Below are 15,416 nucleotides of genomic sequence, written 5' to 3'. Positions count from 1 at the left end.
CTATGTAAATTGGGTTACTTGTGTTTCCTACATTGCGATTTTTTAATGCTTTTCTTTTCTTCTAAATGTGATCTTATCTCGTGTTTGACGCTGTAGTTTTTTGGGGATTTTTTGCTTTATCTTCTTGGTGTGTCATGTTTTAATCAAAGCTGCTTTGTTTTTGACACTGCCTGGTTTTTAGGTTTAATAAAATTTTATTGATATAGTCATGTAGGATATGTGCCTTTTTGATGCGTTTCTGCCACAGAAATGCACTAAAATGCGTTGTTTTTTTTTTTACCTGTGTATCTTCTACCCCTAACACAACTCTATGGGAAAAATCCGCACATAAAACTCATCGTAACTGTAAGAGAAATTGACATGTCGTGGATTTGAAATATGCACGGCAGGCCAGTTTACATGGATTAAAAAAAAAAAAAGGTACTGGCCGTGAGATTTCTATAAATCCATCCACTTTGCTGACACTGTGAGGCTCTGTGTCAACAACTCACCAAAATCTGGCAGCCCCATTGAGATGAATAGGGCAGTTGCCAAGCTGCGTGTATCCACCCTATTTGTATACTCCGTTTTACATCCAGATGACTCTAGTTTTGCAGAATGTTAAACATTTTGTTACGTGTTATCCTGAAATATGTTATATAGTCATTTTGAATGTCGCTCTGTAACGTTACCTTGTGGTCTAACAAATGTCATTTCATTTTCAGTTTGACAAAAGTTATTCTTATTCCATCCGCCATAACTATGGAAGGGAGGGAAAGAGAACAGATTACACACCATACAGCTGCATGAAAATTATTTTGTCAAACCCACCAAGTCAAGGCGACTATCATGGTAAGCTTTTTATTACTGACCGTGTAGTGTACAAAGATTATGTTTGGAAATGTGTTAGTGTGCCTTCGTCAACATGTTTTTTTTTTTTTTTTTTTACAGGGACTTGTAAAATAAAAAATTTAACACATCACATACTTACTTTACCGATTCACTCCATTTCTAACTAGTAAGGGGTACTTTGCACACTACGACATTGCAGGTGCGATGTCGGTGGGGTCAAATCGAAAGTGACGCACATCCAGAGTCGCTGTCGATATCTGAGTGTGTAAATCGTTTTTGATACGATTAACGAGCGCAAAAGCATCGAAATCGTATCATTGGTGTAGCGTCGGTCATTTCCATAATTTCGGAAGGACCGATGTTACGATGTTGTTCCTCGTTCCTGCGGCAGCACACATCGCTGTGTGTGAAGCCGCAGGACTGAGGAACATCTCCTACCTGCGTCCTGCGGCTCACGCCGGCTATGCGGCAGGAAAGAGGTGGGCGGGATGTTTACGTCCCGCTCATCTCCGCCCCTCTGCTTCTATTGGCCGCCTGCCGTGTGACGTCACTATGACGCCGCACGACCCACCCCTTAGGAAGGAGGCGGTTCGCCGGCAGGTAAGTCCATGTGAAGCTGCCATAGCGATAATGTTTGCTATGGCAGCTATCACAAGAGATCGCAGCTGCGACGGGGGCGGGGACTATCGCGCTCGTCATCGCTAGCATCGGCTTGTGATGTCGTAGTGTGCAAAGTACCCCTTAGTTTCTACAACCAGTGCGTAATGTTAAGAAACTGGCCCTGTACATCCTGTCTTGATGTGACCACTGCAGTCGGTCATTGCCCACAGTGCTGATGTGCTGGTCACTGCAGCAGTCATAAAAAAGGAAGTATGGAGACCCGCAGGGGATGGTGAGATCGGTTAGTTGAGATTGCTGTATTTTTTGTCTTCACTCAATGCTAGATGGTTTCCAAAAAAAAAAAAAAAGAGTTGAGAGGGTGGACATCAAATTAATAAACATGTGTAGGGCTGTTTCACCACTACAGGCGCTAAAAGAATATTCTGATTCTTTTGTGTTTCTGATTGTTTTGCTGGAGTAAGGCCGAGTTCAGACAGCTGCATTGAAAATTGGACAATTGGACCAGTCACGACTGCAAATTTCAGACATGGCTGGCTCCGTGTGCAACTCTCTGTGCTCGATCTCATTTTGGACAGGTGTTGGAGCTGCCTTTTATTGCATGTATTATGTTAGTCTGTAAAACAGACCAACAGCCTGCTTGGAAAATTGGCCATGTGCACTGCCACACAGGCTGGGTCCATGTGCTCTCCGTGTGTTGGCCGTGATACACACAGACTGACTGTATCCTCCTTTAAGTGTACCCTTATCTTATTTCCAGGTTTAAGGGTCTTCTGTATACTGATTTATGGGGCACACTACTTCCCTCATAGAGCACTAGGCCAGTTACTGTATGTATACTTGTAAGTTTTACCCCACTAATTTTTAATAGTAAACTACCTTAATGTTAATGTATACAGATAAGATATGAGCTGGGTGGTCTGGAAAAGTTGGGAATGTATTTGAACCAATTCATCACCCAGCAATATTCCTTTTTCATTTTTTCCTCCCTTTCTTCCAAGAGCCATAACGATGTTATTTTTCCGTCAATATAGCCATGTTAGCCTGGTTTTTTTTTTGTGGGGCCATTTGCACTTTTGACTGACACCATTAATTCTGCCACATGTGGTACTGAAAAACGGGGAAAAAAATTAAAAATGTGGTGAAATTGCAAAAAATAAAAAGAGCAATTCCACAATTTTTTTTTTATTTACCACTTTCATTATTTGGTAAAACTAATCTGGCAGCATCATGCCATCAGGTCAGTATGAGTACATAGATGCCAAACATATGCAGTTGTTGTTTTGTATTTTTAAAATTTATGTAAGTGTTGAACAAAAAATTCAGAAAGTTAAAAAAAAAAAAATTAAATTGTGTTTTTGATGCCAATTCTAGAGACCCATAACAGTCTCATTTTTCGGAATCTGGAGATGAGCGCTTACCTTTTGCGTCTTGAGCTGACGTTTTAAAACATACCATTTTGGTGTGGAAGTGCTGTTTTGATCGCCTTTTATTGCATTTTTTTGCAATGTTCCAGCGACCCCCCCCCCACCCCCCAAAATGTAATTCTTTGGATTTCATTTTTTTTCTTGTTACGCCCTTTACTTATCAGATTCATTTTATATTTTGATCTACGGGTATTTCTGAACTCAGCAATACCAAATATGTGGGGTTTTGGGTTTTTTTTAAATTGTTTTAATTTTTAATGGACCAAACGGGTGTTTTAAACTTGGTTTTCTTTTTTTCAATTTTTTTTTATACACTTTTTCTTGTTTTTACTAGTCCTTTTCGGGGACTTTTAGCTGCAATATACTGATAGCTTGTGCTGCACTGCTCTGTACAGCAGAAATATTGATCTTTTGTGAACGCTGGCACTCAGCCAATGTTTCTAGGTACTGTGTCATGACGCACACAGGGGTCATCAGTTGATGCCTGGCTGTAATGACAACTCATCGGCGCCTTGTGATCACGTCATGAGGCCACCGATGGTGGCAAATAATGACTTGCTCCCTGTTGGAGATTGACAATGGGATATAACTAGTTAACAGGTGTGCGTGGATCTCTGACCCACCCGCGCCTGTTAAGGGGGCTTTACACGCTGTGACATCGCTAATGCGGAGTTGTTGGGGTCACGGGCCGCATTAGCGATGTTGCTGCGTGTGACACCGATGAGCGATTTTGCATCGTTTCAAAAACGTGTAAAATCGCTCATCGGTGACATGGGGGTCCATTCTCGATTATCGTTACTGCAGCAGTAACGATGTAGTTCGTCGCTCCTGTGGCAGCACACATCGCTATGTGTGACACCGCAGGAACGAGGAACCTCTCCTTACCTGCCTCCCGGCCGCTATGAGGAAGGAAGGAGGTGGGCAGGATGTTCCGGCCACTCATCTCCGCCCCTCCGCTTCTATTGGGCGGCCGCTCAGTGATGTCGCACGGACCGCCCCCTTAGAAAGGAGGCGGTTCGCCGGTCACAGCGACGTTGCCGGGCAGGTAAGTATGTGTGACGGGTCTGCACGATGTTGTGCGGCACGGGCAGCGATTTGCCCGTGTCGCACAACAGATGGGGGCGGGTACCCACGCTAGCGATATCGGGACCGATATCGCAGCGTGTAAAGTAGCCTTTAGATGCACATTTTGACTGATCAAATCAGCTGACATGTCCAGGGAAAGATATTGGCTCGGGGTGCAAACCCAAGTCAAAGGGAGGGAAGCGACCTTGGACGTAGCAGTACATCCAAGGTCGTGAGAGATGAGAGATGTGCCAATTCTGACGCTGGACCCAGCTCTTCCCGATTGCCCTGGTGCGGTAGCAATCGGGACAATAAGTGGTTAATGGCAGCTTATAGCTGCCAGTAAGCTCTAGGTTTGTGATGTCAGGTGTCTGAGACACCCCACACCTATCAGTAAGTGAAAGTAAATAACCACAAACAGCCAAAAAATCCTGTATTTGAAATAGAATAAAAAGCCCCCTCTTTCGCCATTTATTACCCCCCAAAGACCCCTCCAGGTCCGAGTATTCCATTCTAGGTCCCACGGCATTTCAGCTCTGCTACATCCCTGTCCTGTCACAGCGAGCGTCATAGAACATGACTGCCAGCTGTGAGTGGAGACAGAGCCGCATTGATCAGAATCAACTGGGGGGAACCCCTCATATCATAGCTATGGGTCCCACAGTACGGCATGTGTTGTAGCAGTGACATCACTAGTTCACTGCTGTGAGGGTCAGGCAGCTACTGAAGTGTACTGTATGATATAGACACACCCCCCAGCGGCTTTGATTGGTTGCCTCAGACAGTGTCACTCAGCATGGGGGCACGTCTGACTGCAACCAATCACAGACAGGGGGAGGAATGAATATGTATGAGACTAATGAGCGGATCCGGAAGAAGATGAGAGGCCGCGTGAGCAGTGTGACAGCCGGTGATCGGTGAGTATGTAGTGCTAGGAGAGAGAGACACCAACATGCAATAATCACTCCAGCATTGATTTTGTTATTCTGGAACTAAATTGGTGAGCTGCGTTTTTGTTGACAAAACCGTGGGTAAAACGTATGCAAAACGCATGCCAAATGCACCAATTTGATAGCATGCATTTTTCCTTGTGTTTTTGATGCCCTCATTGATTTCAATGGGTGACAAATGTAGACAAAAAAAAACGCAAGAAAAAAAAGCGCTGACAAACTGCAATGTGCTGACAGCAAATCTGACTTCTCATAGACTTTACTGGGACGTCAAATGCGCATGTAGCCTTAATGATATTTTATTGTTCAATGTGGGCCACCTTTATTTTAAGGTAATTTTTGACACTGTAAATAATACAATGCCTTGATGTAGACCAATGCGAGCTTTAGTCCATGTGAAAGTAACTTGTGAGAAATTTGTGAACTCCGAAAGATGTGAAGTCTGGAAAGAATACTAAAGAGCTATTTACACTGGCCGATAATTAGTGTGAGCATTCCAAGGAATGCTTATTTCCCAATTATTGGCTCATCTTAAAATGCTAGCAATCACCCAACAAACGAGCAAAACATCTGATGAAATGTTTATTTACCCAGGTTTAAAAATCACTCTTGGCAGCACGCCGTCCTGTGTAAACGGCACGTGCTGCAATGAACATGATCTGTGCACATGTGGTCAGCCTGTCTAAATAGGCTATTAATCGACCAGCAATCAACTTGTATGGAGCCACCCAAAGTCGGCCTGTCTCAATTTAACCTTACTAATGGTTTCTAGCATAGTCCAGCATGGCTTCTGTTTGTGATTAGCTTACATACACTAAATTTTAGGAAGATAATGTTTTCTTCCTATTTTTCTATTGTTCCTTGGAATTCTTTAATCTGCAATGCTCTAATAAACACACAAGACTTATTGTACTAGACACAAGCATGAAGAATGAACTTTCCTTTTATTCTGGGCTTTCTAGACAATTAGTAGTAATTAGTCAGTTTAGGAAGCATCAACAGTGTTTATAGCTCTCATCCTTGAGTAAACTGAGGTTTTTTTTTTTGTTTTTTTTTCTCACTTTTTAATTGCATTCCTCTATTAGGGTGTCCTTTTAGGCACAGTGATCCGGAGTTGCTGAAGCAGAAATTGCAGTCATTTAAGGTTTCCGCAGCAGGAATAAACCAGGTATGTAAAAATTTGTATTTTATTATTCTTTGGTTATTCTTTCCAAACTCCTTTTATCAACACTAACATTTTTTCATAGTGTAATAAATCTATAAACCCTAATTAAAAAGGACTAGTATTTTCGGTTATGTATAGCTTTCTGTTCAGTTTGTGGACTTGGTCAGGGTCACCCCATTATTATTAGAGGTGGTCATGCCATAAGGATAACATGTCTTGGATATTGTATTGCTGGAGGCTTAAAGTAGGGTTACACCACTAGAAGGTAAAAAGACACATGCCATTCTGCATGAAAAAGCAATTATGTGGTATCTCAGATGCCGTGTCCACACTTATTTGTGAGTTTTAGTTGGACATATGTTTCTGAATAACCTTTAATTTTCTAGTTAAATTTTCCCCAAACTACAAAACGTAACCATCCTCTTCCTTTGTTAAATACTTTTGGAACAACAATGTGTTTAGAGTTCCACGAACCGTTCCATTGAGATGCCAGACTTGTTTAGGACAAAATCTGATGGCATATTGCTGAATACAGCTCTAGTAGCCATGCTGGGTAAAGGGAATCTGTCAGCAGGGTTTTGTTACCTGATCTGAGGGGAGCATGATGTAGGAACAGAGTCCCTGAATCCAGCGATGTGTCACTTAGTTTCCTGTATATTTACTTTCTCAGTATCATTTTTCGATTCTTTTTTTTTTTTTGTTAGGATGATAGAAGGTTTAAAATTTAGCAGCAAGTATTTTGCACCCACAGGTGCCTCACAGAATTCTATAAGATTGGGCTATGAAAATAAAAAAAAATACATTTATACCACTGTTAGGTGCATGTTTTTTTATTTTCCCAATGGATAATAGATGAAAATGCACACCATATGTCGTTGTACAATACTGTTTGTCCACCGGACATGACTCAGAAGAAAGCTCTATTTAGCTTTTGGAATGTAGATTTTGCTAGAATAGTTTGCTCACCCCATTTGCAGAGTCCCTAAATTGCCAAAATAGCAGAATACTATTATACCCAAGGGTATACAGCTCTCTTCTCTCCCAATGGTATACAGCTCACCTCCCTGGTATACAGCTCTCCCCCAAGGGTATACAGCTCTCCCCCAAGGGGATACAGCTCCCCCCAAGGGTATACAGCTCCCCCCAAGGGTATACAGCTCCCCCCAAGGGTATACAGCTCCCCCCAAGGGTATACAGCTCCCCCCAAGGGTATACAGCTCCCCCCAAGGGTATACAGCTCCCCTTCCCCCCCCCAAGGGTATACAGCTCCCCTTCCCCCCCAAGGGTATACAGCTCTCCTTCCCCCCCAAGGGTATACAGCTCCCCTGCCCCCCATGAGTATACAGCTCCTCTGCCCCCCCATGAGTATACAGCTCCCCTTCCCCCCAAGGGTATACAGCTCCCCTTCCCTCCAAGGGTATTCAGCTCCCTTCCCCCCCAAGGGTATACAGCTCCCCTCCCCCCCAAGGGTATACAGCTCCCCTCCCCCAAAGGATATACAGCTTCCCTCCCCAAGGGTATACACCTCCCCAAGGGTATACACCTCACCTCCCTGGCATACAGCTCTCCCCCAAGGGTATACAGCTCTCCCCCAAGGGTATACAGCTCCCCTCCCCGCAAGAGTATTATTATTATTTATTATAGCGCCATCAATTCCATGGCGCTTTACATGTGAAAGGGATATACATAATAGGGACAAGTACAATAATCAAAAAATACAAGGCACAGACTGGTACAGGAGGATAGAGGTCCCTGTCCGCGAGGGCTCACAGTCTACAAGGCATAGGTGAGGATACAGTACGTTAGGGTAGAGGTGGTTGTGCGGCGCTATAGCAGACTGAGGGTTACGGCAGGTTGTAGGCTTGTCGGAAGAGGTGTGTCTTCAGGTTCCTTTTGAAGCTGGTCAAGGTAGGTGAGAGTCTGATATGTTGTAGCAAAGTATTCCAGAGTATGGGGGAGGCACGGGAGAAATCTTGGGTGCAATGGTGGGAAGAGGAGATGAGGTTAGTAGAGAAGGAGATCTTGTGAGGATCGAAGGTTACGTACAGGTAAGTACTGGGAGACTAGGTCACAGATGTAGGGAGGACACAGGTTGTGGATGGCTTTGTATATCCTTGTTAGTGTTTTGAACTGGAGTCGTTGGGCAATGGGAAGCCAGTGAAGGGATAGGCAGAGAGGAGAGGTCGGGGAATAGCGGGGGGACAGGTGGATTAGCCGGGCAGCATAGTTTAGAATAGATTGTAGGGGTGCGAGACTGTTAGAAGGGAGGCCACAGAGCAGGAGGTTGCAATAATCCAGGCGGGAGATAATAAGGGCATATACTAGGGTTTTTGCAGCTTATTGGGAAAGGAATGTACGGATCCGGGAAACATTTTTGAGTTGGAGGTGGCAGGAGGTGAAGAGGGCTTGGATGTGTGGCTTGAAAGAGAGATCAGAGTCTAGGAGTTAGCGAGCATGTGGCACTGGGGAAAGTAAGCAGCCATTGAGATATTATATGTCAGGTGGGGGGGTTGAGCAAGGAGGAGGAAAGACAATGAATTCTGTTTTGTCCATGTTCAGTTTTAGGAATCGAGCATCCTTTTTCTCTGAAGTAACAGACAGACCTTGTGGGATTCTGGTTAGTAGGGAGGTGATGTCAGGTCTAGAGAAGTAGATCTGGGTATCATCAGTGTAGAGATGATACTGAAAGCCGTGGAACTCTATGAGCTGTCCCAGGCCAAAGGTATAGATGGAGAAAGCAGGGGTCCAAGATTTGAACCTTGGGGGACACCGACAGGGGGCGAGATGAGGAAGTGGTGTGAGAGTGGGAGACACTGAAAGTTCGGTTGGTTAAGTATGAGGAGATCCAAGATAGCGCCAAGTGTGTGATGCCCAGAGACGAGAGAATTTGTAGTGGAAGGGAGTGGCCTACTGTGTCAAACGCAGAGGACAGGTCCAGGAGGAGGAGAACAGAGTAGTGTCGCTTGGCTTTTCCGGTTAGTAAGTCGTTAGTGACTTTTGTTAGGGCAGTTTCAGTGGAATGGTGGAGTCGGAAGCCAGATTGTAACCGGTCAAAGAGGAAGCAGGAAGAGAGGTATGAGCACAGTTCAAGATGGACATGCTGTTCCAGTAGTTTTGAGACATAGGGGAGAAGTGATATGGGCGATAGTTTGACACAGAGGAAGGGTCAAGGGAGGGCTTTTTGTGGATGGGTGTGATAGAGGAATGTTTAAAGCACGAAGGGAATACACCACTTGTTAGTGATAAGTTGAAGAGATGGGTTAGGGTCGGGATGAAGACTGTGGTGAGATTAGGGATGAGGTGGGATGGGAGTGGATCAAGCAGGCAGGTTGTGAGATGTGATCTGGAGAGTAGAGTGGGTATACAGCTCCCCTCCCCCCAATGGTATACAGCTGTCCTTCCCCCAAAGGGTATACAGCTCCCCCCAAGGGTATACAGCTAGCTGTATACAGCTGGGGGTGTAAAGGTTAATCTCCGTGGCACTATACTGCAGCCTTGAATATTGGCTTTCCCGGTGGGCTGGAGTTCATCATTGTGACAGGTTAATCACCGTGACACTAAACTGCACATGGAGGGGAGGAGTCAGGGGGTCGCATGATCAGCATATGCAGGACACCGCTGTGCTGCTTTTCATGGTGCTGGATGAGGTGAAGTCTATGTGTGGGGCCAGGAGGGATTTAGAGTGTGGCTGTAGCAGAGCTGTGTGTGTGTGTGTAATGTCCGGGGGGTTAAGCCACGTGGGTAATGTGCGGGGGGCGGAGCCGAGTGTGTAATGTGCGGGGGCGTAGCCGCATGTGGTAGTGGGTGGGGGAGCATAACCGCGTGTGCCAATGAGCGGGGAAGGGCGGAGCCGCGTGTGGTAATGGTTGGGGGGCGGAGCCGCTTGTGATAATGGCTGCGGAAGGCGGTGCTCCTTGTGGTAATGAGCGTGAAGCGGAGCCACATTTGGTAATAGACGGGGGGGCCGGATTAGCGAGTAATCACAACGGCTCATATCTTTTTTATTTATTTATTTTAAATAAGCCCTATAATGCCAAAAAATATACATTTGATGACAGTATTTGGCTCCTGAAACTCTGTGGCGAAAACTTTGGCGGGAACAGAGGTGTGTAATCTGTTGCGCTCTACCGAACAGCTGGGAGGATGAAACTGATGCAAGAGGGTAAGGCTCAGCAGGGTATTCTCATCAGACATGGTATCGCAGACGCCATAGACACCCCTTATATAACAAAATATAACTTAACAATAAAAACACAGAAAACATATCTTGGTGAATAAAGGCCATGGTGTTTATTAATGGGTTACATAATTGAACCATTAAATAATAATTTTAACTATTAAATAAATTAGACCAATAAATAACCTCTTGTATAAATAATTAATCTTACAATATCTCAAAAAAAAAATCACTGTCCACCCAGGCTTAGCTGGGCGACTACCCAACTAATAAAACCGCCACTTAAACCTTAAGGGAGGGCGGGCAGCGAGCTGCTTGAATCCGCTTCCTGTCAGAACTGACACCTGACACCAGATGACATTCTATATATAAAACTCGCTTTTCCCGCCAAAAGATATCAGCGAATCCTGTATCTGTTGCTCAAATCTGCGCAGTCAGCTGACTGGCTACAGAATCACCCCGAAGGTAAGTACCATAAAACATAACAAAAGCGGGGGGGGGGGGGAAGAAGAGTGCAGAACAGACCATACCAACCACAATTAATGTACAAATTAATGAATAGAAAACCATTAAAAACAAGAATTAACGTGTCAGGCGACGCAAACCCATGAGTCCCCCCACGCTGAACGCTCTAAGGGGGGGGCCTTTTCATTTGTGGCACAGCAACACGATATACCACAAATGTCTTATTATTATTATTATTATTATTAATAATGTCTGCTAGGCTCTCATCTGTCAATCAGGAGGGCTGTAATGCACTAGTGGGACTGAAAAAAATTGGAATTATAAGATCTAAAAAAGTATTAACTGAGCCATCGAAGAAAGGTATCTTGGTATTTGTATGTTGCAGTGAATGTAAAGGGTAAAGGATAGGCGTTTGGGGTACCCTGTAAGAGGAGCAATGTATTCCCAAATAAATGGATAATTCACCCACATTCTGCTTACTAAAGCCCATCAATGAATCCTGCACCAGTCCACTAGTGTGCACATGTCCTACTGTTCCCAGCACCAACCATTTCTGTGCTCTCTACATTTCAGTGTCTTTATCATTGTGTAGTCATTCGAGAGTCTTGCAGTATTTCAGGTTCATACCAGTTGTTGAGGAATCCTTCGTAAATGCTCGGTCCCCTGGTTACTGGGCATACATATGTTTATAGGCACAGGGAGAGATTGCTCTTCTGGATGACGATAGATGCATAACATCTAGTGGAAGAAACACACTCGTTACATCTGACTCCAGTTTTGTGTAGTGTGCTGGAGGGTAGACCATCTGGGCTTAGCGTATGTGTTTCTCCATGATCTAAAATCAGCCTGGCACTCACTAGCATGGCTCTTACCAGCCAGATGCAGCACATTATTTTGATACTCCTATCAGTGCATTTTGTACCCTAGTGTCTCATATCATCGCTATCTAAATAAGCGCTTTTATAATAAATATTATGCACGTCACACAAGCTTTTTTTTTTATTTAAACGTGGGAACCTGTTGGCAGCATGTAGCTCTGAAGTACACAGCAAACAGTGTGAGTTTTCTAATCTCTTAACTCAATAATACAACAGTTTTCTCCCCATGTGCCAACTATAAGCCTTGAAGCATGATCCGCAGGATTGTTAGACATTTGATCGCCCTGTTCAGGGAACCCTGCCACACACTGTAAAAGTTTTGCTTTTTTAAAAAAAAATAAATAAAAGTTTTAGAATTCAGTACAGTCTTTTTGCCTTATTCTAGTTACAAAGCTAAAATGTTAGGCCAAACGGCAGAAATATCAATACAGTTCTGGGCTTTAGGGCTTCTTTAAGGGTTTGTCAGCATAGGTGCTGAAAGCCACTTGCGGATTCCTCTAAAAATGGAGGAAAAAATAGCTCAGCATGTTGTGCTATGTCTGATAGGGATGTATCAAAGCGCTTCCAAATAAGAAGGAAACCGTATTCAAAAAGACATGAAAATTTTCTTTCTAATACATTTTCATGCCTTTAGGAAAACCGTTTCCATCCTATCTGTCATTACTTCGAAATTCATATTTTTTTTATTGTACCTTCAATCTTCTTAATGTTGATTGGAACTCAAGCTGGTTCTATAGGTGACAATCACAGCTGTGAGGATTTTCTTCCATGCATTTCTGTGTTGTGCTTGTTCCTTACACGACCACACAGGGTGAGTGCACACTTTGATGTTTGCTTTTACTCCTAACTCTATATTATTACACTAGAAGGTGGCCCGATTCTAACGCATCGGGTATTCTAGAATTTATTGTGTAGTTAATGTATGTTTTTTGTTATATATATAGATGTTGTTGTGTGTAGTTGCCAGTGTTTGTGTAGGGCGCTGTAAATGTTCTGGGTGTTGTCTGGGTGTGGGGGTGTGTGAGAGCGGTGTTGTATGTGTGTTGGGTTGTGTGTGTTGCGTTCTTTGTGGAGCGCTGTGTGTCTGCAGCGTTCTGTGTGTGTGGTGCTGTGTGTGTTGCGCGGTTTGTGTGGGTGTGGAGTGCGTGTGTGTGTTTTGGGGGAGGTATGTTTTGTGCAGTGTGTGTTGCGCGGTATGTGCGTATATTTGTGTATGCCGCGGTGTTTGTTTGTTGGGTGTTGTGTGTGTGCGATGTTGTCTGTGTGTGTGTGGGTGTCTGTGTAGGGCGGTGTTTGTGGTTCCCAGTGTGTGTGTGGTGTGTTGTGCGGTGCTCGTGTGGCACTGTGTGTTTTGGGGGGAGGTGTGCACCCCCATCGTACTCCATCCCCCATACTGCGCACCCCCCATCGTGCTCCATCCCCCATGCTGCGCATTCCCCATTGTGATCCATCCCCCATGCTGCGCTCCATCCCCCATGCTGCGCACCCCCCATCGTGCTCCATCCCCCATGCTGCGCACCCCCCATCATGCCCCATCCCCCATGCTGCGCATCCCCCATGCTGCGCACCCCCCATCGTGCTCCATCCCCCATGCTGCGCACCCCCCATCGTGCTCCATCCCCCATGCTGCGCACCCCCCATCGTGCTCCATCCCCCATGCTGCGCACCCCCCATCGTGCTCCATCCCCCATGCTGCGCACCCCCCATCGTGCTCCATCCCCCATGCTGCGCACTCCCATCGTGCTCCATCCCCCATGCTGCGCACTCCCCATCGTGCTCCATCCCCCATGCTGCGCACTCCCCATCGTGCTCCATCCCCCATGCTGCGCACTCCCCATCGTGCTCCATCCCCCATGCTGCGCACTCACCATCGTGCTCCATCCCCCATGCTGTGCACCCCCCATCGTGCTCCATCCCCCATGCTGCGCACCCCCCATCGTGCTCCATCCCCCATGCTGCGCACCCCCCATCGTGCTCCATCCTCCATGCTGCGCACCCCCCATCGTGCTCCTTCCCCCATGCTGCGCACCCCCATCGTGCTCCATCCCCTATGCTGCGCACCCCCCATCGTGCTCCATTCTGCATGCTGCGCACCCCCCATCGTGCTCCATCCTCCATGCTGCGCACCCCCCATCGTGCTCCTTCCCCCATGCTGCGCACCCCCATCGTGCTACATCCCCTATGCTGCGCACTCCCCATCGTGCTCCATCCCCAATGCTGCGCACTCCCCATCGTGCTCCACAGTCACACATCTGATCGGATACCCTCACACCCCACTTCTCCCTGTGCCCTCCGGTGGGCGGTCCCAGCAGCTGTGCTGCACGCCGTGCTCCTCTGCCTTCTGCCGACACGCACACATCCGATCGCATACACGCACACATCCGATCGCATACACGCACACACACACACTGACGATATTGCACATACGCGCTCACACACTCACAACATCCGGAGATACCACATGCTTCCGGCCATGTGATCTTCTGGGAGGTCCTGGAAGGTCACTGCACACACAGTATCGCCGCCGAGAAGTAAGCGATATCACGGGATGTTGTCAGTGTGTGGATGCGATCTGATGTGTGTGTGTGGTGTGTGTGGTGTGTGTGAGAGTGAGTGAGTGTGATCTGATGTGTGTGTGTCTGTTCTTATGTGTGTGCGTGTGTGTGTGTTCCGCCGCTGCAGGACCTTGATGTGCTCACCTGCTCCCGGTCGGCGTCTGGTGAGTATGACTGCGGGGTCTTCTTTCTTCTGTCTTCTCTCTTCTGGGGGTGCCCTCTGCCTATAATGAAGTGTCTTGCAGTGTCTTTAACTCTTTCACCGCTGCATGACACTTCATTATTGACCGCAGCGTATGTCGGCTCCCTGCGTGCGGAGGTCCGAGGCGAGCGGCTAATCCATGTGGTGGGGGGCGTGGCCAGGCCGAGTCGAGCGGCCAATCCGTGGGGGGGAGGAGCCAGGCCGAGCCCAGAGCGGCTAATCCATGAGGGGGGCGGGGCCAGGCCGAGGCGAGCGGCCAATCCATGGGGGGGGGGGCAGGCCGAGCCCAACGGCCAATCCGACAGTTGTCACTTTTATGACACGTTGACACTGTCACGTGACACAATTTTGGAGCAAGACAGACAGAATAAGGCAATTAAATATATATAGATTATGAATCGCTACCTGTGATTCGCCGATATGTCTGTTAAAATGATAGTCATTATAGACACCCAACTCACCATTATAGTTTAAGGGATCCATCTGGTGCCTTCTCGGTTTGTCTTGTGGGGGTTTTGTTATTGTCATTGTTTTAATTTTTTCCATTCTTATACTGGACCCCACTACAACTGAATAGATCTTATATTAGATGAAATACACCTTGTACACAATTAGGAAAATTGTAATTTTGATTATTAATTTTATTGCTGAACAACTACAGTGCTGTTGGTCTATCGAAAAGGTTCATAAACCTGAATAAAAAAAACATAAAAGTGAGGTTTTTTCTTTCTTAGAATAGCTGTGTGTGCAGAATTACTGGGCAACTATTAGTGTGCAGAATTATGCAGCAAAACAAAACGTAATCAGAATGTGAAGGCTGTGGTCGTTGCCACAGCTTCTGCCCCATCCCTGAATTGTCATCAGTGAGGCTCAATTCAGGAGCTGGACTGGCCTCTGCGTGGTTATATTGCGATTTCCACAGTGCCAGTGCACGCTGTGCTGCCCACTCAGATCAGTAGAGACTAATTGTTAAAGTTCTTGGTGGCGTTCAGAGACCAGTGCCGCACTTGCAAGTGACGTCACTTTTGGCAGCGTCTATGGTCTCTGCACGTCACAAGGTATTTTGACAATGCGTGTCTACTG

General features: G+C 46.1%; 1 protein-coding gene across 2 annotated transcripts in view; it reads left to right on the top strand.

Moving 5' to 3' along the window:
* PRIM2 (DNA primase subunit 2) overlaps positions 1 to 15,416 on the top strand; it is a 214,535-nt gene that overhangs the window by 185,619 nt on the left and 13,500 nt on the right. For both annotated transcript variants that reach the window (XM_075338448.1, XM_075338447.1), the window contains exons 11-12: positions 705 to 831; positions 5,977 to 6,059. In XM_075338448.1, the coding sequence (XP_075194563.1) occupies positions 705 to 831; positions 5,977 to 6,059 (210 nt within the window). The remainder of the gene's footprint in view (positions 1 to 704; positions 832 to 5,976; positions 6,060 to 15,416) is intronic.

The sequence above is a fragment of the Anomaloglossus baeobatrachus genome, chromosome 3, assembly GCF_048569485.1.
Source record: "Anomaloglossus baeobatrachus isolate aAnoBae1 chromosome 3, aAnoBae1.hap1, whole genome shotgun sequence".
Taxonomy (NCBI): domain Eukaryota; kingdom Metazoa; phylum Chordata; class Amphibia; order Anura; family Aromobatidae; genus Anomaloglossus; species Anomaloglossus baeobatrachus.
The sequence above is the reverse complement of the archived record's forward strand: the minus strand, read 5'-3'. Positions and strand labels throughout refer to the sequence as shown.